Source organism: Drosophila elegans, unplaced genomic scaffold, assembly GCF_018152505.1.
Source record: "Drosophila elegans isolate 14027-0461.03 unplaced genomic scaffold, ASM1815250v1 contig_149, whole genome shotgun sequence".
In the NCBI taxonomy this organism is placed as follows: domain Eukaryota; kingdom Metazoa; phylum Arthropoda; class Insecta; order Diptera; family Drosophilidae; genus Drosophila; species Drosophila elegans.
This window is the reverse complement of record NW_024545513.1, coordinates 13,911,378-13,937,065: the sequence shown is the minus strand read 5'-3', so window position 1 is coordinate 13,937,065 and position 25,688 is coordinate 13,911,378. Positions and strand designations below refer to the sequence as shown.

The 25,688-nt window shown below is 36.5% G+C and overlaps 2 protein-coding genes across 6 annotated transcripts in view; both read left to right on the top strand.

Moving 5' to 3' along the window:
* LOC108140860 (protein sprint) overlaps positions 1-25,688 on the top strand; it is a 113,197-nt gene that overhangs the window by 24,891 nt on the left and 62,618 nt on the right. For 3 of the 5 annotated variants that reach the window (XM_041710083.1, XM_041710081.1, XM_017263847.2), the window contains exon 1: positions 25,271-25,378. The exons of 1 other annotated variant lie outside the window; for it this stretch is intronic. Coding sequence is in view for 1 of the 4 variants with exons in the window: in XM_017263849.2 (XP_017119338.1) it covers positions 17,079-17,131 (53 nt within the window). In the remaining 3 variants the exon portion in view is untranslated. Of the gene's footprint in view, positions 1-16,673; positions 17,132-25,270; positions 25,379-25,688 lie in introns of those variants that run through there. One more of the 5 variants, XM_017263849.2, reaches the window with a different exon arrangement.
* Positions 2,437-3,265, top strand: LOC108140861 (MICOS complex subunit MIC13 homolog QIL1). The gene is made up of 2 exons (XM_017263851.2): positions 2,437-2,521; positions 2,581-3,265. The coding sequence occupies exon 2, from the start codon at positions 2,640-2,642 to the stop codon at positions 3,144-3,146; it is 507 nt and encodes a 168-aa protein (XP_017119340.1). The 5' UTR covers positions 2,437-2,521; positions 2,581-2,639; the 3' UTR covers positions 3,147-3,265.

Sequence of the window (25,688 nt, the reverse complement as noted above, 5' to 3'; positions counted from 1 at the left end):
TACAACAAAGAGACTCTTCAGAAATAATTATGTTTGAAAAATCGCCGAAAATCCCAAAAAACACATTAAAAACTTGCTTTTTGTGTCAAAACCCTGCGAAATAATGGTCAAAGTGTGGAATGTCATACACCGTTGAATTCGTAACAAAATTTCCAATCGAATGGCATTCACAGTTAAAATTTTTTCAGATTTTCAAATTTCTGCAAAAAATGATGATGTACCCCCTTACAAAAAATCCAGAAACTTGGACAAAAATAATTTTTTTAAAAAACGTCTTTCTAAATTCTGTTTTTGTGTCAAAACAAAATTTATTGTCTTAAATCGATCGGGGACGGATGGTATAGGTTGCTAGCTGTTCAAAATAGCAACTCTTTTGACTTTGGGTCTTATTTTGGCAAAGTTACAACAAAAAGACTCTTCAGAAATAATTTTGTTTGAAAAATCGCCAATAATCACAAAAAACACATTAAAAACTTGCTTTTTGTGTCAAAACCCTGCGAAATAATGGTCAAAATGTGGAATGTCATACACCGTTGAATTCGTAATAAAATTTCCAATCGAATGGCATTCATTAAAAAAATCATCAAAAATTAAATATTCTTAAAAACATTAAAATTATGAATATGCTAAGCTTTGTATAGCTTAACTTATATTTACAAAAAATAAAAACTTTCATATTATTAGGCACAAAAAAAGTACGTCTTCCTCCAAAGTTAACCAATTCTTTCATTTCTTTAATATTCTATATCTAGCGTGTACAAAACAGATTTCACTATGTTATCTTCAGACCAATAAAAACCGACACAAACTCATGTTCTTGGACGCTTTAACCCACGCCTTGCACCTCGGCCACGCAGGAGCCATCTATCGCCGGCTTTATGGCTTTGCCAATGAATGGACACATCCTGGCTGCCCAAGGACCCTCACCCTCGGCCACCTTTCCGGCCACTCTATTATTTATTTATAGAAAGTTGGCAGACTCACGCCTGGGGCTAGGAATTTGGTCCTTTGCTGCTTGGCCGGCTCCATTCTGTGACAAATGAATTTGGGTCAAAAGTTGTGCAAATTAAAAAAAAAAAAAAAAAAAAAAAAAAACAACGACCACAAGGAAAAGGACTATGGAAGGCTTCGTTCTTTGGCGGATGTCAAAGTTCCTTCAAACAGGACCAAAAGATTCGTCTCGCCTTTGACTCGCCTGAGTGACATTCAACTGGTCAAAGTGCTGAACCGAATTGCAGTTTTATTTCCATTCACGTACCTCCACACACAGAGTGATACCCCCAAACAAAACAAAAATAAAGTGTAGCGACTAAGTGCTACTCTCTATTCTGTTACCTATTATGTTGCATACCCAAAGACAACCCACTGTTTGTTATACGGATGGGTATTAGTATTTCCTTGCCATGTTAAGGTTGTGGCTTCGAAACTGTTATCAAACCCAATGTTAAAACTTAACATGACATTGAGAAATCGGACCATATTCATATATTAACTTTGACTCTTGATGATGATTAGAAATATGAATTCCATGGAGTCAAGTACATTTGCGTACTTAAATACGCTTAAATACGGCATACCCCTTTACCCTAAAAATAAAAGGGTACAAAAAGCACATAAAAAAAGGGGACACCAAAGCGTTACAAAAGATTTACACCATCCAAACCTCAACGCCATCTCCGTATCCGCATCCGCATCCGCATACGACGCCACCTTCTGCTTGTGGGCAATACCATTACTTTTTCAGTTTGCTGGTTTGAGTAATGGATTAGATTTTTACTCACTTGTTCTGGGCTTCCCCGCATCGGCATTGGATGATAGTGTGTTCGTTTTTTATAGTCCCCAGAAAAGGATATCACGCCGTTGACAGTGGGATGCTGGAAACAAACTTAAAAGAACTTACAATTCAGGGTCCACCTAAGAACTTTGCTTGATGGTTTTGTAAAGAGGGTGAACCGGAAGCATCTTTAAAGTTCGATGTAGTGATTCCTCCCATACTTCCACGCATTTGATTTTTATCGTGAATCATCTATAAGGCCAATTTGTACAAATTAAGAAACTTCAGCTATTATTTTCTGTTTTTGAGAATAATTATTTTAATTTAAGCAAGTAAATAAGAGGAAACCATGGCCAATTAGAACATTTTAATTTTTTAAGAAATTTACATCCACATCTTTAATGTGTTTTATGTTAGTCAAACTATGACCAAAAAATACTAAGTGTAAGGCATCTACAAACATATGTTCATATATGGCTTATTCTCTTAAAAAATGTTTTTATATATTTATTTATTTATTTCTAATTATTAAATTTATAATTTTTTCTTTGTTCATCAATCTGTTATTACCCAAATAAGTTTGAATTTTAACACACATTTTTATTTGATGGCCCTTTTTGCTAGTGAATTATTGTGTTTCCACCAAAAAGTGACAGAAAGTTAACTTTTTTGTCATCTTAGTAGGCCTAGCACTTTGTTAGGTAAATTGTAAAAGACTAAAATCATTTAAAGCAGAACGTGTTGGGAGTAAGAACAAAAACCAAATTGCTTTCGTTGAACTTACGTCTTTTTTTTTAATTTAATAGATTCCTTCAAAACGTAATTTTTCTGTTGTGAATGTTTCTGATCCCGAATTGAGTTGAATATGTTCACCGCATTTATGGCACGAACGGCGGCAGTTTCGATGACCGTATATGTAACGTGCCGAGCTGGAGTTTGGGGCAAGACGGAGGAGTCGGATCGCCTGTTGCAGCAGATCACCACGGTTGTTCATCCGGTGACCAAGCTGGTGAGACGAGTGCTGCCCTTCGAGCAGACCGACCTGAGCGTGGGCCAGTTGGCTCGGGAGTACTACAATGAAGGCGTCAAGGGAACATTCCACGTTATCCGCAACATACCCAACTACTCGGGAGATCTGGCCAAAGGAGCCAAGTTTACCTGCTTGGATCTGGTCCAAAAAGCTAGGGTATTGCGTCAACAAGATGGTACCTGGTTAAATACCTCCAAAGACAATGCCAAGCTGAAGGATGCTCCTCTAGAACCTGCAGCCGGCGATGGGCACTCCCAAGAACTCGTCGTTATCGAGAGACCAGGGAATATAGGCGCCTTTGCCGGGGACGGCAATGTGGCCCTAAAACGGAGCACAAAGTGAGGGATTAAACACAAACAAATACTGCCCAAATCAGAAAAAAAAAATCAACCTCACCATGATTTGCCCTTTGCACAATCTAATTGTTAAATCTTTGAGTAAAGTTCGAGCATTTAAATCAATCTTTTAAATTTAACTACGTGTCACGATGGGGGAAAAAAGCAAAAAATGAATTAAACTTCCGCAGGTCGAAGTTTATATACCCTTACAGTGAGAATACAAATAAGCACTGTTTTTGTTAACTATACATGGATTTTGAAGCGTATAAGCTCAAAAGCAATTGAACTACATATAAAAAATGTATAAATTTAATAATTTTATTTCTGGCAATAGAAAAAAGTCTTTTGATATAGGTACAAGAGAATAAATTTAGTTTCATTCAGATAAATTTGTTAATATTATGGTATTGTCTATCCTCTGAAAACAAAAATATTTTAATATTATTAATGTCATTTAATGGTCATTCCAAAGTTTTAATTGTAATGTAGAATAATCTTTCTTATATTGACCATTGAATTTTTGGCTAGTTTTGCCTAAAATAAATATTTTAATATTTTGCGGATGAACAAAGATTTGTTAAATTCGTTGTAGCCAGAGTAAGAGCAACAGAAGCCAATAGGTATTGTCGTGTTCTTGTATTTTATCTTTTCCGGCTCCTGTGCCCAGACACTCGGTAAACAGTGAAAACCGTCAACAGTCTATTAAAATGCCAGCCGAGCCGCATTGCCGACCGAAGTCAAGTCGTGCGAAAAAGGATATTCAATCCTTTCCCTTTCCGAAATGCGAACTGAAGCCAAGCGAACCAAATCAATCCAACCAAACACAAAAACCCTTATCCCATTTCCCTTATCCAGTTGTTCTGCGTGTTGCTTAACATGCGTTTTAATGTGACCCTTGCGGGCCCATAAAAATGGTGCTTTCTTACCTATGTTATGAAAAAAAACCCAATCGGTGCCCTCCATCCTTTTATCCCCCCTTTTATTTTTGTTTTCATACCCGAAGTACTTGTAGCACGTTTATAAAGCATATTCTTGACCATCCATGACACAGTTTTACCTGTTTCGATCCTCACAGCATTGAATAAAATAATAGATACCAAAAATCGAACCAATCGAACTATTTTTTTTTACCATATATTTAAGATAAAACCAAACGCAAAATATATTTCAACAGGGCAGTTTCACCTACTGGCTTCGATTGATTTCCGCTTTTATTGTTGAATGTTAGAAAAGGCAGGAGAAAACAGTTCGCTGGTGGGTGGGTCATAAAAATGGGAACGTCAGGTGAAGGACATGGTCGTGCTGGGAAGGGTAGTAAATCCATTCTTTAAGTGAAGCAAAATAAACTTTATAAACAGCACTAGGCAATTGGCATTCAATGATTTGAATAACTACCCTATGTGTATTTATCATTTATTCTAATTAGTGTAAGCTTATTTACTTGCATTTTCTTAAAAGCTTGTTTTTGTTTTTGTTTTAACTTTTTGAAAATAATACCTTAAATGTCAACATTTGAGAAGAATTTGATACAAAGCTTTATAAAATATTTGTTATATTATATTCCTAATATTATTTTGAAATGTGTCATCGCGCAGGTTTCGATTCCTAATGTTTAAATCTAAATGTAATTTTTGTATGGGATATTTTCCGAGACCTGCTTCAAACCAACCAAATTTTCCTCAAATCTTTCTTGTTTCCCCGAAATCTTTCTCTTGCATCGAATATTTAAAGTATATCCATTGCATTGTTGTTCAAAGCATAATCCGCGTTGTATCTATTTACATATTTATCTGCGTTTTGCGGGATTCATTTCGGTGACTCCTGATGGAGGATGCTAAAAAGGTTGCCGTGAAAGGATAGGGATCGATGGAGCGAGGATGAGGATGAGGATGAGGATGAGGACTACGTGCCGCATCTTTTGGCTGACTCTTTAACCGCTTATGCCTTAGATTTATAGTCACGGATTTTATTTATGTCACTTTTCCCATCCTCACCGCTGGCACCATTTTTCTTTGCGGTTTAGCATACAAAACGTCTGGTCCTGGTCCTAGTCGTAGTCCTGGTTTTCTCGCTCTGGTCCTAGCCCTTTTATTCTACCAAATTCCATTTTCCCGCTGCTCTTCTAAACGCTGCATAAAATCAATTTCCTTAAGTTCAAGTCCTTGATGATGAGGTAAAAGTGTTGTAAGTTTATGCTCCTCTAAAGCGTGGGCTTTCAAGTGGTACACTTCAAAAAAAAAGGAAACATGGGACACAAATTATTAATATAAAATGTGGTTATATTTTTCTTATATCTTGTATAAGAATTTCTGAAACTACAAATCTAAGACTGATAGCTTTGAATTATCAATTATCCATAGATATATATATTTAAAGATTTTACAAATATAAAAAACAAAAAAGTATTTATTCTCTTTTAACATAATATTTTATAAATTTAAAAAAACAATTTGAATAAAAATATAGGTGAATACCAGAATTTGTGTCGATTTCTCAATATCATGTTAAGTTTTGACACTGAGTTAAAAAGGTGTTTCATTAACATTTACTTTCTCAAAATAATGCTCGAACTTATCTGACCAAAAACTCTTAACTAAAGGCAAAGTTTGGCACTTTCTGCCACAGATTTAAAACCAGAATCTTAACCTGACATTGAGAAATCGGACTTTAAGGGTTACAGACGTTGCGATCTTTAGAATTCATGGGAAACTTTTACCACCAGTTCCCAGAGTGCAACATTTTTGCACAGTGTCTGACGAGTGTGAGTGTTTGTCAGACCTTGGCGCTGTTGTCGGCACAGCTGGCGCTAAAGTTCTCTGGGGTGGGGTTTGTGGTGCTTTGGTGCTGGAGTCGTGGGGTCATGGGGCAAAGAGGCAAAGAGGCTGGGCTGGGGGTGGCACATTTGGCGCCCAGCCGAGCGCCGTCTTGCATATTTAAGTTGGCCGAACTCCCCATGTCTCTGGGAAGAGAAGTGCCCCGGTTGCTTCGTTGTTTCCGTTTAGTTATTTTCCCCATTACCTGAGTTCGCAGACTGTTGGTTGGTCCTAAAACCAGCTTCATTAGCAGTGGCTCTTCAAGGGCCCCTCCTCCACTCCTCCACTCCTCCATACTTTTCATACATTCACTTGGCCACTGCACTCATTTCCGTTCACTTTCAATTCCGTCCGTCTGAAGTCGTTTATTAATGAACCGACTTGATGCCGGATCCGTTTTTCGTTTTCCGGATCTGCCACACTTCACTGGCATTTTCATCCTCCTTTGGCCAACTGTGTGCGTGAATATTTTGTGCTAATTTCCGTTTAATTGTTTAATATGTTGTTTGCATTCTCTATTAGCCCAAGTTTCCGTTGTTCATTGTTCTGGCAATTATTATTTTCCGGCTTGCCACTTCGAAGTGACCTGTCTGTAAAATTCGGAGTTGGTAGACAAGCAGACTCAAAAGGGATCTAATCGAGTTAATAGCCAAAATTAACCGAAAGCTTGTGAAGTCGCTCAAGTGGGGTAAAAATGGAGGATTTAAATGAGTGGATATTAACTTTGAGTTCTTCGCTGCGCGTGTTTATGGAAATTATGATGGAGATACTCGTATTTAGCAAAATAAATGCATTAAAAAGCGGGTCTGGCAAAATGCTCGGAGCTAGAATATAGTGGTGTTGGGCAAATATAAACTAATTTATTTCTTGCTGTTATATAAAACAGGTAAAAGTTTAACCCAGCTTTAAGGAGAATCGGTTCTAGAAAGTTGAACACACTTTTAGTTTTATTTTAGTTCTATTCAGTTTGTGAGCAAGAAGGAATAAAGATTGATTTGTGTTCCAATTGGCTGAATTTTGTACACATTGTGGACACATTGTGAAAATCATAATAAACATTCAAAAATATATATGTCTTAAATAGCGGCTATTATTCAGTCACTAGCGTTTTCATTTGACAAATTGAAAAACTAAAAACGTTTGGTTATAAATAACTTAACTTTTGCCGCAGCCAAAAGTAAGTCGAGAATTTCCCCCAGCTCCCATGGGAGTCGGCAGTCTCCATGGGCAGCTGTTGTTTAACCATCTCCCGTGGCATTGGGTCTTAGCCGCAGTTAAGACTTCATTTACATACAAGTCCCTCACTCCCGTGCTAATTTAAATCATTTTAATGGCCCAGAAGCGAAGGCAGCTCAGCTAATTCTCGCACAACTCCTAAGCCCGTCCAAATCCCAGTGCCATAAATGTGGCGCTGGATTAGAGCAGTCGGAAAATGGAAAATGGAAAATGGAAAATGGCAGTGGGAAACTCAAGGAAACTCTTCGGGCTCTCAGCTGCGTCTCGATGAAAAAGTCGGGCGGAAAAGGATGTCTAACAGACAATGGAAGCCGCAGCCTCCATTCTGCAAGCTCCAACTTCGAATCTCCAGTCCTCACTTTCAATTATTCGCTTTCGCTGTTCTTGTTTCGGTTTTCAGTCCCCTTTTCCCTCCCGCCAATTTCCTCCTGCTCTTGTTCTTTGGCAGTCGTAATAGAATAAAGTTTTCACCATGGGAATTTCAACTGTTGTTTTTCAGCATTTCCCACCTGACCGCCTACCCAGGTTGAAACTTAACTTGAAGCCCCCACGCAAACACCGCCATTTCCACCCACCGAGACCGAGGACATAAAAAGTACATAGATCTCCGCCTGCTGGGGAGCGTCTTTAGCTTGTTCCGCACTTGTAATCCACTTGCTCCTCTTGCCAGCAGGGGTATTTTTTTAGTGTGTGATATTTTCCAGGGCATGGAAAAACCATGTCCATACATTCGATCGTCTTTTAATTGTTATATTTTAACATTAACACGTGAAAATACAGAGAGAACATATATAAATGGGTATAGGCAGTTCTACAATTAATAAGAAATTTGTGGAGAGCTCTTATTTTAATAAATTTAATACTTATTATTAAATTTTATTTGTTTAAAAAACATTTGATTTTGATTAACTGTTTATATAATGGTCGAATTATTAAACTTTTTATTTCCGTTTTTTTTTTAATTTTCATAAAGTTAAGTATATTTATGTTTTATTTAATTGTATTTATTTGTTTGATCCAAGATAATAATATTTTCATCCTAAAGAGTTCACTTAATAAATAATAATAAAATGTGAAATTCTCGCAACACACTTTAGAATCTGTTTAAGCCAAAATTGAATTTGACGAAACAGGGCCCAAATGTGTTCACCTTGGCCATCTATTTATCATTTTTATGTCAGCATAACGTGTGTATTTTTGTGGCAAAGAGCATTCTGCCGCCTTATTCACCGATGCTGTTGCTTTTCCCTCGTTTATGGTTTTAAATTTAACACTAAACCAGAGAAATGACTCGCACAACTTGGCCGGAATCCAAGGGGGGTAACTTAACTGTCTTTTAGTAGCGCTGCTTACCTACTTACGATGCCGTCTGCTGTCGTCTGCCGTCTGCTGTCGTCTGTCTCCTGTCGCCTGCTGTCTGCTTATTGCTTTTATTTATTTACTAGACATAACTCCAAACATCTCCAAATCCCCCCCCTCTTTGAACCTCCCCTGGCGTACACAAACAACCCCCCTCTCCCCCCGCACTTTGGGCAGTCATGTTTTTGATTTGTTGTGGCCCGCCGGCGTTTTAGCAGTCGCAGGTGTTGTGGCCCTTCATTTCAGTGGTGTTTATGACACAAAGTTGAATTTTATGCCAGCAACCGAAAGTATGCAAAAATATATTTATACTCACCCTGCATATATTTTGATACTCTTTCTAATAGTATTTTCTGTTCGCTCTGGAACCAAATTTATAAATAATGGAGAAGTTTCTTCACCTAAATGATGGTTGTAATCACTTTTTCTACTTTAAATTAAGTGAAGGCGTGAGGCGTTTTATTTATGATCAAACTATTAGGTGTTGATACAATTTTTTATAAAAATTTAACTTAATTTATTATAAATAAATTTTAATATATTTTTCTAAGCAAATAGATTAATTTTTATTGTTAGACTTTCAAAGTTTTCACTTACAGATGTTTTTTGAACATATCTAAAATATATTCCAAATAAAAGGGTATTCGTGGCTATACTTCAAGCATTCTTTATTTCACTGAACCGTAGTCTCCGGTGCAAGTATCTGTATCTGCATCAGTACATGTTCCTGTATCTGTAACTGTATCTGTATCTGTATCGCGACACAAGGGGCATAAAAAACATGGCCTGAAAGTAGGCAACACAACATTTTTATTGGCCCATAATGTTTTATACTTACATACATTTGTCGGGAAAATCGAATGCTGAATGGTGGTAGGGGGAAATCGAAGAGAAATCGCTGTGTTTTACCCTGTTGTGGGTGACTAGTCAATTAAACTGGTGACCGGGGTCATTTGATGGGGTTTTGATTTGCCTGCGGTCGACAGCACTGGCCGCTCCAATTCATGCGGTGATTAGATGGCGCCATGGATTTTTCGCCGTAAAACTAATCAACCTTAAATGCCTTTTTTGCGACCATCAAAGTTAAGCTGCTTAAATGGCACCAAGCCACCGAAAGACACAAACTAATTAAGTAATTACTTTTCGCTAATTAAACGCAAGCGGAAAAGAAATTCAACTTCAATTCGAACTGATGCCCTGTCTCCTTGGCCGTGACTCCCTGTCCGTCAGCCTCACACTTTGGCCCCAACTTTTGCTCATTTTATGTGGATCGATTGAATCGACGATGTTTAAATATTAATGATGAAACGAAGCGAACACGGTCGGTCGCACCACCGAAAACTACGAGCACTACGCCGTGGTTCGTTTGTAAGTCCTTTTTATAAGCGGACGAGATGGAAAAGTTTTCCACAGCTTTTGGAGCCGTGACTCATGATTTTTGGAGTCCTTGTGCTCGTAGTTCGAATGCCACATAAGCCACACCTGCTGCAAAAAAAAACATGATTCGCTTTTGTAATTCAGGTGCATTTAAAGCTAAATTTGTACAATATATTAAGGCCCTCGAAAATAGTTAAGAAAATAAATTAAAAATATACAATATACGATAAGATTTGGTTGTGATTTTTTTTTTTGTTAAATACAACATTAAAGGTATCTTGTTTTTTATTCAATGAGCATGTAAACAACTTCTAACAAATGAGTGCATAAAATATTATAAAAAGGCATTTCTAGTTCTAGTTCTAGTTCTAGGTAGATAATTAAAATTTATGCAGGATATTAATATATATGAAAAATAATAGCCTTTAGAATAAAATCAATCAAAGTTGCCAATTACAATAAATCAAATTAAGTATATACATTATTAAATTGTATAGTGTGATAAAAGAGTAAACTTTTAAAGTGTGCATTAATAATATATTATCCGCAATAGTATTTGACTATTCTGTATTTACTTTTACCTTGAAGCAACTCATAAGCTATATTGCAGCGATGCTAGCGCCATTTTGTGCGACAAAATCCCCAAAACTCAAAGAAAAGTGTCGGGAAAATATCAGACACCATAATTAACTTGCTCATAACGCGGCAACAAAGGATGACAGCAAAGGGCGTTGTGGTTGGGCGGAAAAGGGGGGCTTTTTGGGCGGCAAGGACGAGGATAAGGACGAGACCAGGCAGACGCCAGATGCTGCCCGACTAAAAGCAGCAGCAACAACAACAACAACAATAGCGTACAAAAGGGGGCAGCGTTGCGTGCGGAGGGGGCGTGGCACTAACATTGGATAATTTTTTCGCCGGCCATTATTTTTTCCCCCATTTCGGCAGCAGACTTTTGCCATTTTTGTTGTTTGTTTGAAAAGCCGTGCAGTGAAGTGCTTTAAAAAGATAAAAGCCATTTATCACGCATGCACACTCACACCCATTCAAAAGTGTGGGTAAGGGGGTATGACGGATTTTACGCCCAAAATAATACAGGTGCAGGAATCGAATTATGTATTATAGGATAGAAAATGGAGTGGGTAATGCCACATTTACACTGAAAAGTCATTTCAAGAAGCGATTTCAATGAGATTTCAATATAAAACATTCTAAACTTTTAAGAAACGGTATTCATTGCTTTAAAATTGACGTAACAATAGTTTAATTTTATTGCTGTCTCATATAAGTTTATTGTGAGGGGCACCAAAAGATTAAAGAAAAAAACACAGTTAAGCATCCCTTAATCTATTTCTATGCTCGAAATGTAAGTAAGGAGATTTCTCAAAAATTTTACATCCATTTAAGTTAACGTATAGATGGATTCTCTTTTCTTGTGTTAAAGCCGAATGCACACAAGAAAAACCCTTACCATTTTTGCCACAACACACTAATATATGGATGCTAAGCCGATCGGGAAGCATTTTGTATATATATTCTATAAATGTATATATCCCACTCTTGCCGACTTCCTAACTAACGGTCACATCGTGCATATAATTTCCGGCCTAAAAGCATGCAACAGTTTTTCCGCCCGCTCCGTTTTCGGCCACTTTTCAGTTTGGTTTTTCAATGCACGTAGCAAAAGTTAGCCAAAGTCATAAAGCACTTTTTTCTTCATCTCCTTTTTTGCTGCCAATTCAATTTGTTATCATTTTTTCCCTCGTTTGCGGTTGCTCCAGAGTGTGTAAAAGTGTTTCGGTGTACGTCGGAAAGTCGTAAATAAACCTGAGGAAATAAAAGGAAATACCAAAGTTAAGAGACTGTAACAATTGCACTTCCTATAACTTCAACTTCAATTTAAATGAAAGCGTTTTAAATACCTTTTTTTTAATGAGACAACCATGCGAAAGCTACGCACATTTATTGCATTCTTTGTTTTATAATGTTTGTCTAAATATCCACAAATTCCATAGAACACATTAATTATTTTTGTACTTGTACAACTTTTTTTTATTTAATACGAGTATAGATTTTGGGATTTTCCTTTCATTTTTTAAAAAATCATTTTGAGTCTTATAAACAAACCTTATATTATTCTGTTATATTTTATTTGTTGTGGCTTTCTAAGCTGTACGTTTTTTTTTAAACAATTGAAATTGCATAGAAATTTAATATAATGTATTGTTGTAAAACCAACCTATCTTATTTGGTCAAAAAGGAATATTTGTTTATCACCCTGATAGCAAAACATTGTGTGCAATTGATATTTTTATCGGTCGTAAGTTTTAAGAAAAATTTTAACAATAGATGCGAATGGACCCACTAAATTTGCGATGTTGCCGCCGTCGTTAATTTTTATCGCATTCGCGTGTCTGGCATGCATGCTTCACTACCGACCCGCCCACCATCCACGCCCACTGCCACCCATTTCCACCCACTACCAACCACCCACATAGACAGCCAGCAGCACGCAACTGAGCTGAAAATTGCTACTTTGTCTGACGCTGTCTGAATTCAACAGCAATGTGGACTAGTGGGTTAATATGTCTATCACTTTTATATGGCTAGTTGACGCTACTAATACTCCACACTTGCAAAAGCGAAAAACTCTCGAGGGTTTTCCATAAAGCCGTAAACGGCTTTCGCTTCCTCGGATTGCGCAAGTTGCCAGAAAAGGGAAAAGTCGATTGCACAGAAGAGTAATTTGAAATGTCAACTATCAGTAAAACAAGTTCTGATTGTCTTCAAATGTGTGAATAAGCTGAAGAAAGTTCTCCGAAGAAATTTCACACACACCATCTTGTGGATTAGAAATCCCCTAAAACCAAATTGTATTAAGTAATGAAACTCGATTGTTCCTTTAAGAAATCACAAGTAAACATGTCACAGATTTGTTTATGTTCAAAAATTCTTATATATATGGGTTATTGCTAAAATATATACATAAGTGTGTTGATATTGAAAATCATTCATTGGGTGTTAAAAATTTGTTAAATTTTTCAAAATGAGAAAAACATTGTTTTGTTTTTTTACACTATCTGTTTTTTAAATTTGAAGTTTAAGTTCCAGAATTAAATTATTTTTAAGGTTTTGATTGGAGAAAGTTTTTGTTAAAGTTTTTTAATAAACAAGTTGATCCTGTTTCTATCTCTTTTTCTTTGTTAATCCCTCTCTAGCTTTCTGACTATTGTTGTGATTTTCATTCCCATTTTTACTTACCGCATCGTGATTCCACTTGCCACAATTTGCATCGCGATTCTGCGGTTGCACTTGTTACTTTCTGCACATCGCCCACTTTTCAGCCCACCGTGGCCGCTCTCTTATTGGATTATGCGCTTTCTCTTTCACGCACTTCCGCATTTGCCGCAAAACTGGAAAATGCCAATGGACAGTGGAAAAACCAGACGCAGCGAAGAAAAACGCGAATGCGAATTCAGGCAAAATCTCTAGCAACATCAAGAAAAGCCGGTCAAGCTGGCTGAAAGCTCTGAAATAGTTTCTGCTTACAATTGGATTTCCTTGGGCAAAAAGAGGAAGCAGCAAAGTTGTCTAATTAATTTGCATTTTGCCAATGTTTGTCGCTTATCGATTTAATTGCCCGTCTTCCAATTGAAGTTGATTGAACTTCCAGGAGAGCAAAAGAGCATGGAGATCGGTAATTTGAGACCAAAGTGAGAGAGTCCTGGCCAAGTCTTCTCTTTTCTCTGGAAAGAGCGCACAGTGGTTGTATTAAATGGCAATATCGATCAAAAACCTAGATTTTTAAAATCTTAGCCCAATTTAGAAAAATTAAGAAAGGGGACTTATCTTTGGCAAGCTTATTTTCCAACAGATATTTTTTTTAGTCAATTTGATAATATTTTATTTGATTTTAATAAGCAAGACAAAATGTTCCAAAGAAGTCAGTTTTTTACAAAAAAAAGTAAAGCTATGCAATTTGGGACTGCTGTTTATATACTTTCAATAAACAGTCATCCTAAGATAATTTGTGTTTATTTTTTTACATTCCTTATTGAGCGTTGTTTCCTATAATCGGAACAACCAAAAAAAAAAACAAAATACGCCTTTGCTTAGATTATGATTCCAGAAAATAGGCCTGACTCATTTAGCTAAAATATTTTGTTTTTTAACTTTTTTTTTTGCATATGCAAGTACAGTGGTCAAAAATCTTATATTTATATTATCTTTCCTTAACATTCTTTATATTAAATTGTTCGATTTAGCCACACTTCTACAAATTTCGATATAAGTCACTTTGCAATAGTTTTTATAAGATATTGATCGTGATATTTTTTGATTAATGGATATAATAACATAGTTTTCATTTCAATATAATAAATATATATCTCTAGACACGAAGTACTCTACGGCTGGCCGTAAGTATGGTTTTTGTTTCAGGTCTTTGGAGTTTTTTATGTCGGCATCTTATTTTGTTCACATCGAATGTGGTGGATCTTCCGCCGAGGCTTCTATTTATATCGCCGGCAAGTTGTGTGTGCTGCGGGGCGATCTGACACCACAGTGCCCATGCCAGCGGGGCCCACTGCCGATGCCACCGCCGATGCCACCGCCGATGCCACCGCCGATGCCACCGCCGATGCCACAGTCGATGGCAAAGTCGATGCCTCAGTAGCCGTCGCTCGTCAGTCACAAGAAAACTTTCGATGCGAACGCGCGCCGCATCTCCTCGTTCTCCGTGAATGTAGTTTGTGTGTTTTTGGGGGGGGCAGAAACGAGTATATGAGTATTCGAGCCCCTCAATCGCGATCCACAGAGGTGTGACCATTGCCCCCGGGAATCCGAATCTGAATCCGAATTCAGATACCTGACCCAAAACTCGCAAACAAATTCAATGTGAATCACGATTCGCTTGAAATTCGCCTAATCGTCTGCTTCTTTTTCGTAATGCAAAAAACAATATCACACAGAAAGAAAAGTTCAATTATTGTGAATGAGTTTAAACATAAAAAGGAGTATTTTATGATATTTAGAAAACTGTATTTATCAAGTATTGATACATAAACAAATACTTCTTACTTAGTCAGTCTGTTGCAATCTTATATCAACAAGAAACTTTAAAGTGTTATTATAAGACATCGAATTATTAGGTTTTAAACATCCGTTTCCAACAGAACTTTAAACACAAATTTCGTTCATCAAATCACAATTTGATTTAAGCTTAATTTTATAACAATTTAATGGAAAAAATTAATGTTAAATAAAAGATTAGAAGAATTTATGGGTTAAAAAAAAAACTAAATAGTCATAGAATGATTGTTGATATCACACACATAATGTAATATAGTTTTAAAAATATTACTCGATTTATAAATGAGTGAATTTAAATCAATATTATCAACCCTTTTTATTACCAACTGTGGTTGGTTGTTGCTAGGGGTGATGTACATACATACATACTTACATCCAAAAGTGTATGTAAATGTATGCATTGAGACATAGACGCAACAATGTTACATCGCAAAAACAGTTTGCATAAGACGTTGTTTGCGAAACTCCAGTGTAGAATAGACCTTACCTTAGTTACCCATTTCGGGGTCACCTTTTCTCCGTGTGTGATTGTTTTACGCTCTTGTGACTGCGTTTGCGATTGCGACTGTATACTGTATGCTGTAACTTGGCTAACAGTTAACGGTAAACTGAGCTGACAAACAACAAATACAAAAGAGCAATGATGACGATAATAACAAAAACAAAACAGAAGAAAGCACTTTTATTTTTTTTTTGACAAACGACACAGCGAAGCGTAGAAGAAACAAAACAAACGAAAAGAAAAGAAAAGAAAATACCTACTGCAAAAAAAAAGGCAACAAACGAGGCAAATTAAATTGCAATTTATGTAATTTCTGTTCGCCATTATGGCTGGGTGGGTCATTGGCATCTTTAGCCCCCAGTACGAGATCAAATTGAGCTCTGAGCAGAAATGAGCTCTGCGAAATGATCGCCATGCAGATATGAAGGCCAAAAGCCTTAAAAGCCGGCAAATTCTGCGGAATCGGTTTGGTTTGCTCATTAATCACACGCCAAACGATCGGCAGACCTTATAGCTACCACCAACTGACACATTTGTCAGATCACGGCTTCTGAGTTGCTCTTAATGGATATATCTACAAGAATCCATCAGAAGAGGCTCTTTGCAGATCAAAAAATGGTGTGCTAATGATTCACCTTACATTTTTAACAACAAATTCCATACAAAATGATGAGTTTATCAAAGATTAAGGGAATAGGTTGATTTTGGAAAAATTGAAGCAAAAGGTATTCTTTAAAACTAGCCTTCCTTTATTTAAAAACAATATTTTTTTGTAAAATAACTCCCACTTTTACTTAAATTACAAAATTGGAAAATCGCGACAAATCATTTATTCTAATGGAAGGGGAATTTTTTTTTCAATTAAGAAAAATGTTCTTGAAGTTGTATATATTTAATATGGCAACACAAGTTATTTGGAAAACCATCGAATCTGATTTATTCCTAAATATCAGCTCCATAAATATACATAGATTTTTTAAGCTTTCTTCGCAGCTAATTTTCTCGAGTTGATGAGCAAATTCCAGTTCCTGATAAAAGCAAAGTTTAGTCACAGTTTATTAATTTTGTTTAACATACAAAAGATATAGTACCGCATCGGGCATACATCACCGATGAATCAAGCTAAAAAGAAAGAGCGTGACAAAGAACGAAAAGCGAATCGCGCGTCGCGTTTCGAAAAGTGTTTTCATCTTGATATCATTGATCTTTTTGTTTCTGTTCAATTTTACATTATTTTGTGTTGTGCCCCAAGTGAAACGATCTAATGAAAATAAATAAAAATAAAAACGAGTTCGTATGGGTATTACCCCGAAGGCCGAAGATCTTTCAAGCGACTCCCTGTGTGTGTGGGCGTCTGCTCAGTATCGCGCGTCTATATATGGTGTATATATCTTCTGATTAGTTTAATTAAAGCGTATTTCAATTGCCCTGCTCAGTGCGCAGTTGTTGTTAATGCCACCGCCACCGCCACCGCCACAACCACAGTCTTTGTTGCACCACATTTCCTGCCGCACAAAAGAGGAGGCTCCGCCGAAGCCGCCGCCACGAGAATTGGAAAAACATGACAACGACCAGCCTGGGCCGTCAAATACTGGAGAAGTTCTTTCCATTTCGGTAAGTAAGTCCTCTTGTCGGGAAGTACCACTGGCAGATCCGCAAAAATCCACCAGAGCAGCCGAGCCCATCAAATGCCATACCAATGTGCCAAAAATAAATATGGGTCAGGCGACGACGACGACGACGACGACGACGCGTCGGGATGACTAGCCATATATACTCATAACACTAAGGCTGACAATGATGCTTCACATCCCACATAGCACTTCTCTTCCAACTTTTCGCCAACTTGGCGGCCATTAAAACGGATATATATAAAGTCGCAACCCCAAAATATGCCCCTTGTCTTAACAATTGGAGACAAATATAGAGGTTTCTAAAACCAATTTTGAACAAGTCACTCACAGGAGATTTTTAGCCTAGAGTCTTTCAATTTCTTCCTTTAATTTATTCATATTTAATATAACATATTTAAATGGTTTATCCAAAAGGAAAATTGTAGAATTCAATTTTTATTTTTATTTAAAAAATTATTTTTCCATACTTTAAATTAATAATGAAAGTGTAACACACATTGGGCGTCAGTACCGTATATTTAATTCAAAGAGAAAATAATTGAAAATACAATAAAATCAATAAACGAAATTACATTCTTAACGTTCGCATTTTGCATATGAACTGACTTTAATTCTTAAAGAAAATAACAATCTTTTAATGAAACGATCATCAAAGGGCTAGCCACAACTTTTCACATTTGTCATGGGTAATTAAAGTCCAACTTTTGATGGATGCCATACATCGGAGATCCCTGATTTGTCTCTAGTGATCTCACTTTCACTCCTCGCTTTTGTTTACTCAAGTTTGCAGCTGTTTTAGGAACCACAATAAATAAACACTTTGATGACCAGAAAGATCGCAGCTGCTGCCTCTTGGGCTTCCCAAGTTTTCGACGATTTTCCGATTTTCCGACTGCCACCCACATTTCCCACTCACTCCGCCCCCATTCGCATTATCCTGGCTGTTTAAGTCTAATAAACATATTTTCTCATTTGCAAAACTCTCATTATTACGCCCCCTTTTCCTTCCCCCTTTTCCTTTTCCTTTCCCCTTCTCCATTTTCATTTCCATTCAGACGCAAACTCATCGCAGACCATTTTCCTAAGCATTTTTATCGCATGCTATAATTGTCTGCATAACAATAACACTTTTGACATTAACAACAACCAGCGGAAAATGGGCAGCATTAAGGCAGCAACAATGTCATAATTTTTCACAATAAAAAGTGTTTTTGTTGATTAAATGGCGCAGAAGAGTAAAGGCATAAATGTTGCCCTGCTAATTTGCCATATCTGGCATAAAAAAAGGGAAAACTTTTACTCACTTTTCCATTTTCTCACTCTCTCCAAAAGTTTTTGCTTCGCTATTTTTATTTTTGTTTTTTTTTTTTTTTTTGGTGTTCGTTTTCTGGTGGTGTGAAGAGCCAACAAACGGAATTGGCCCTAATTTTATGGCTTTCGTTTTATGTTGTGGGGATTTCGGGGGGCGGGAGGAAACATGTGAAAGGGTGCAAACTTAAGTTCTTCAAAAGGGCCAAAAAGTGGGGGAGATGGGTTGTTTGGTAGTTTGAAGGAGTCAGGAAGTTTATTACGATAGCAGGGATGCTACGCAATACTATTAAAGGCAATGCATGGTAGGGAGTTCATTAACTATTGATGACTAACATAAAAACAAGATGAAAATATTGTAAGCAGATACAATATTTGCTTGCTTAAAAAAGCTCCCTGACTTATTTAGGTGCACAATTTAATTTTGATTGAAAAATATAGCTGAATTAAAATATTGGAAAAAGATTCTATATCTATTACTATATTACTTTATTACACTAAATCTAATGCAAACTTTATTCAAAGTTGTCTTTTTAAACACACAATTTTATCAATTGAATGCCAGGTATTGAATATGCGACAGTTTGTTTGTGAGATACATCCTTTTGATCTCCATCAATCCCTGACATCTGCGAATTCTTCCAAATGAAGAGAGAAAGTTGCCAGTTTTTGTGGTCGCTTTTATTTGCCGTTTGCAATCTGAAAAATGAAAAATGCATTTGCCCATATACGGTGCACACATACATACACTTACATTTTTCAATGTTGCAAATGGCCAGATGTCGTACAATTTTGTCTTTATCATTGGCAAAGTCAGCTTCAACTTCATCATCATCATCATCATCATCATCATCATTTTCATTATTTATTTATACTGGCTTTTCTAACGTCAACGTTGAATGACCAGCATATGTTGAAATTGTTTATTTACTGTTGACACTAGCTTGCAGAAAAAAAAAGAGATGGAAATCCGATTATTGGATGATGTGACTCTTTAACTTAAAAACAATATGTGGATATTTCAGCTATTGATGTTTAATACATTCAATACATGTTTAAAAATTATCATTTATCCACTTCTCAAAACTTAAATTCAAAATAAAAATTGTAAGCTCCTTTAACTACTAATTATCTTTTGTATACAAATAAACCTTAAGTATAAATATAACTATTTAAATTATAACAGAAATAGCTACAAGTAAATGAAGTACTTTTATGCAATATTTCATTTGATCCCCTTGATGTTCTGGCAACTTTCACTGGGAAATTTATTAATTTATCCTAGGGGAGCAATAGTTCGATGCGTGTGTTTATGTGCTTTGCTGACCCTTGACCCCCGACTCCTCCCCATCCTCTCATGGGGGTCAGTAGACAGTAAACACGGATATAACTCCTGTCCACCGCAGGACCTCGGCTCCTTCAACTTCAAATGCTGTCGAGATACTTTTTGTTTTTGTTTGTGTTTGTGTTTGTCTTGTTTTCCTTGCCGAAAAGTGTGAGACCGAAAAGGAGGCGGGTCCGTTCGGGTCAGAGGGCAAAGGGGGCGGGGCAGCAGCAAGGGCATTATTTAATTACAGGACTACAGTTGTCCAGTGCCATTCCTCTGGCACATTTTTTCAGTTTTCCGCACTTGTTTCGCTGGAAAGTCGTAAAAATATTTTCAAGCTGCTGCCATTTCGGAGGTCTAGAAATGGGAAGCTTGGCTCCTTTGGGGTCGAGGTCCTGCCAATAGCCCGACCCCGTCAATGGCCTCTGGGAGCCTCAAAACAATTTTCGAAATTTTTTTTTTTCTCACAAAAAACAGCAACAAGTTTTTAATTAATTTACAACATTTTTGTTGTTCTGTTTATTCAGAGGGTTTTATAATTTCAGATGTTTGTAAGGACTTCAGGCGACCTCTTCGACTTTCAAATATTTTTATTAAATGTTCTTGTCTCAATATTTAACATAATTAAATTGCTTTTAAAAATGCTTGCAGTTAAAGTTAAAAATTCAGAAAAACAATCTTTTAGAAACCTTTCTGAAATTTAGAAATTTTAAATTCTTTCTTAGCTTTAAAACGATGGCAAAAGACAAATCTATTTGCTTCAAAAATGTTTAAAAAGCAATCATTTAAAATTTTCGAAATTTTAAAAATCAATATTTCCTTAAAAACGAAGAAAAATTAATGTTTGAATCGTCTTAAAAGAAAGAATATCGTTTCCTAATTTAAGGATTTTAAATACATATATTAAGAGATTTGGAAATTAAATTAAACTATTTTCCTTTCTTGTTATTACTTTTTTATGACCAAAAACATTTAGTTAATGTATTTACTTGTCTTTTCGTTGCAGGTGAGTTATATTTTGTGAAGTCTTAAATGTTAAAATCACAATTTTCTGTAAGTAAAATATGATAATTTAATAAAAATAAGTAAGGCACTTATAACTTATTATGTTTACTAATTAAGGTAAATAATTTGGTAAGTTAGAATGTGTAAATTTACATTTAAAATATTTTATTACCATTTAAAATCGAATGAACTTAGATTTAGGCTTTTATTTAAAAAAAAACATATTTTTATACAATAGTTAAAAGAAAAATTGAATTGTCCTTATTATGAATGAAGCAACAATTATAAAGTTATAATATTGGCAAAAGCATAATGCGAATTCTCGTGTGTTATGCTTGTGTCATTTCCCCATGGCTTCCCCGAGTCCGCTTGCCAAAAATGTCTTGCTGTTTGGAAACACACCATGTTGCACACACCATGTTGCACACATCATCTTGCACGACAACTGCAGTCGGATTTTTGGATTTGCTTCGAGATTTTCCACAAGACATTCTCCGCCCCCGCGAACAACATAGTCGTATATCTTTTCATTGTGCTCCCTTCGTCGCTTTCCAAACATTTCTCGTTTTCGCTTCTTCGACTTGACAGTTTGTTTACAATATGTTCCTTGGGGCGAGGCGGTCTCCTCTGTGTCTGGCAGCTCGATGCGGGCTTTTCCCGCTTTTCCAACTCGTGGGGGGGGGGCTCTTGTCATCATCGAAGAACTGCCCAATTATGTCAGAAAAAGCAAACGCAAGTGCAGATGTGAACTTTGCCCAGACAGCTGCATCCGCATTTAATTTGATTTTGAATCGTTGAAATCTTATCTTATTCGTTTATTACAAAAAGTAATAATTGGCATTTAAAAAGCCGCTTTATTTTTTACAAGAAGTTTCCATAGGAGGTGGCACAGAAATTTCCAAAAGTTTAAGCCTCTTAAAAAGGTGAGTAAAAGTATGCTGTCAAAAATATTAAGTCGTTGTTCGCCATATTTTAATTAGACATGACAGTATTTTGTGGCATACTTTTAGACATCTCAATATACGAAATTTAAAAAATCTTTTATAATATTAATTTAAATATAATCTAAACAGAATTAAATATACATAAATAAGAAACATAATCTTCAAATGTAAATTTAAGTGTCCGATACGGGATACTTAAGAAATGTTTCATAGCCTTTTGCGATTTGAAATCTCAAAATTTCTAAACCACAGTCAGTAGCGAAGTACCACCCATTTCGACCCATCTTTGCCGTCCGCTGTGACCTTTTTACAGCCATTAGAATTTCTTTGTGGCACCGCGAATTGTTCTCAGCATCGTGGTCGTTGTTGTTTTAAATAATTAATCATTTGGCCTGGAAAACCAAAAACACAGGGCAGCCAAAAATATGCACATTATGTGGCTGGAGTCCAAAGAACGGACTTTGCTGGAGAACAGGATAAAAGGAGATAGATAGGTTGCTACACAAAACAAAATTATGGTTCTTAAAAATTCTCTTAGGTTTTCAATGAAATCAGAGGCAATTCACAATATCAGAATTCAATTTTTTTTGTATATTTTCAAATCTAACTAACTTCGTAAATATATGGAAAATGTACACGGTATTATGGATAATTTAAGTATTATTTAGAGGGATTAAACAATATAATAACCAACCATGACCTCCATTTAGGCAATCAAATTAATTTTGACTTAAAAATATTCAAAATATTTCGATAACGTTAGTATATATATGTATATAGGGGTTCAATGTTTTTTAAGATACTCAAGCTTAAAATTCCACAAAAGTGCGATTTTCAGTGCGATCAGTATGTTATTTTACTTTTTTATAGTTATAACTTAAAAACTTTAACCATAACTAAAACTACAACTATATAAACTTAAATATTTAAGTTTTAATTTTTTATTTGAAAGATCCAGTAAATTCCGAAAACGTCAAGGGACTATAGGTATTTTTCTCAATGTAGAGCAATCTGAAAACGTAAAACGAACCGATATAAATTGCATTATAGGCAAATTAATTGTTTTTACCGGCCGCAAGGGGAAGTTGAGGGGGAGTGGTCGCATTAATGGCCAACCCCTGAGACCACCGCCCCTCCCCCCAGCAGCACACGCACACATACAGACCGCGGGCCAAGGACATTAATAAGGCCCAAAGGATGTGGTGACATTAATTGCGCGACGAAGGCCGAGCCATTTTGGATCCAGGGGGTCGGACAGTCATTACATTTCCATATAAATATTTATCGCATGTGATAATGCCCGCCTTGGCTCGCAGCATCGGGTGGGTTTGACAATAGTTTTTCAATTTATGTTGTAAATGAAACTGTCTACAGGGGTCGCCCGCAAATGGAAACTGCCGTTTAGTTAAATTGTAGTCCAAATTCATTTGTCTGGGAAATACAATTGGTTTAAAATATCTGTAAACATTGAAATAATTTTAAAGAAATAATAAGTAAGTCAAAAATACATTTTTTAGTTTATGAAATATGTATATATAAAAAAAAAGTTCGTTTTTATTTGCTTGTCGAATCCAACAAAATCTTTGTTTATTATGTATTGCAAAATTGCCTGTCGGTTGTTTTGAAACAAGCTAAATAAGTTTTTCGATTAAAAAATGTATATGGTAAAAAAATAGGAGAGATATCTTACATGTAGATATGTATGTAGAAAATCGGTTGTTGTTTTTTAGAGAAACTCTGGCGAGTTTCCACTGTACTTTGGGCTTAAGCCCCGTTAACTGCAATTTGAGCCACATGCTGTCCCTCTTGCACCTGTCTTTCTGTCTCGTTTACCCTTTCCAGTGGGCAATGGCTTTGCATGTGTAATTAAGGCGAAATGGTCAAGAAATCATAATTTAAGTGAGGCCCATTATGCGACCCGCACTCTTCTTCTTCCTTTTTGGCTGTTTGGCAACATCTGTCTAAGCAAATAGCACATTCATTACATTAATTAATAATTGTATGACATTAATTTTGATTTATTTGTGTTCTTCCCTCTCGTTCTCTTTCTGGAATGCCAGGGCCAATTTGTCAACTTGGTCAAATGGAAATGGGAAGCGAATTCCTTATGGAATGCGCTTCCTCTCTTCTACTCTTCTTATTGGAGCCGGTTTCTGCTTCAATTGGAAAAACAAAAACAAAAGCCCAGTCGCAACAGCTGGTCGATCTTTGCCGCACTCCCTTCTTCATCACTACCACTTCCACTCCCTCTCTTGTTTTCCTTCTTCTTATTCCCGTTCGAGGCCATTCGATATGTAAAAAAAAATGTACAAGAACAGGCCAAAACAACAATAAAAACAAAGCGAATAACACAACTGAAAATAAGAGGGCAAAAAAAGCAACGCAATGAAAACTTTGGCGCAGTTTTGACGATTTGAGCGAAGGGCTCTCCCACGTTCAAGCCGTATGTATGTGAGTGTGTGTATGCGTATGGGGGTATTTACATACTCACGTTCCACTTCCTTGGAAATCGAGCGAACAAAACGATCGGTGCTCTCTCTCTTCGCTTCGCTGAATTATCACCCGCACACTGGAAAAAAAGTCAAACGTTTATCACCAGTCTTTCAGAACAGTTCTTTCTCCAATTCTTATCAACGTATTAAATAGTAAGTCGATTGTTTACATTTTTTTAACTAACCCAAAAAAAGGGGTTTGGAGATGGTAAAGTTACAGCAATCGCGGCCTCGCCCAGATTACCTCCTCCGCCCACAGCCACGCCCCCACACGCAGCCGCCTCCGTGTTTTGGCCTTCTCGTCTCTCGATTTGCTCGATGCGTTTGCATGTCGTCTTTAAATAGTCGCCTGCGTTCATTACAGTATTTGCCATTCTACACTGAAAGAAAAAATGTATGAAATTTAAAAATCGGCTTGATGGTTTTATACATGATTTTGGACAACTTATCAGCTATTAATTTTTATATGTATCGACTATCAAATAATGTGGGATGTTTGTATTTGTATTTGTAAATAATGTGTTGAGATATGGGTGTTATTATATATTTATGCGATAATTAATATGTCGATATGGACAATATATATATTTAATGATAGATTTCATGATAAATTTCAGTAGGTACGAATCAAATTTACCAATCGAGTTGTCTTTTTTTTCTGTGCAGCAGTGGATGTTGTTAATTTTTGTGGCTGTGTGGATGTCGCGGTCTGCAATGCAGTTGACCAAAAACAATGCACACGCTTTTATTTTATGGCGGTTTTTCGTGATTTCGATCGCGGCGGCAACAACAAAACAAAAAAAAAACACATGCGATTTGCGCAATTTACGCGTGAGCGTGTGTGTGTGTGTGGGCAGCATCCACATTTCCAATGCAGCAAACTCGTTCCACACAAACACACAGATGTTTTTGTTTGTGCAATGCCGCATATGCGCGCTCTCTCTCTCTCACTCTTTTCCGCGCTCACGCTCTCTTTGGCTTGCTTTGCTCTCTCAGCTCTCGCGTCGGCAAACTTCTGTTTTTGTTCATTCCAATCGGAATGCTCGAAGGCAACGGTTCGCAATCGCGGCTGCTGGAAAAACGAATAAGAACGCCGACAATGTTGTTTGCCATTTTCAAACGCGAATAATTTCGTATTGCGAATTTTGTTTGTAAGTGCGCGGCATTTTTTCTAGCTAGTTGGGTGTGCGTGTAATTAACCAAAATTCGAGTGTTAAAATCGCCAAAAGGAAAAACAAACAACAAAAAACATTTGCGATTATTTTATGCTTTACCGTTTTTTTTGTTGGTGTGTGTGCCTGTGCTTGTGTATGTGTGTGTGTCTCATTTATTTGTTTCAATTCTTTGCAAATGCAAACACAAATAATCAAAGAATAACAAAGAACCAGAAAACAAAGAGGAAAACCGAAAACAAAAATGTTGCTGTGGCGGTTTCTTCTTCTTCCTTTTGCCGCTGATTTT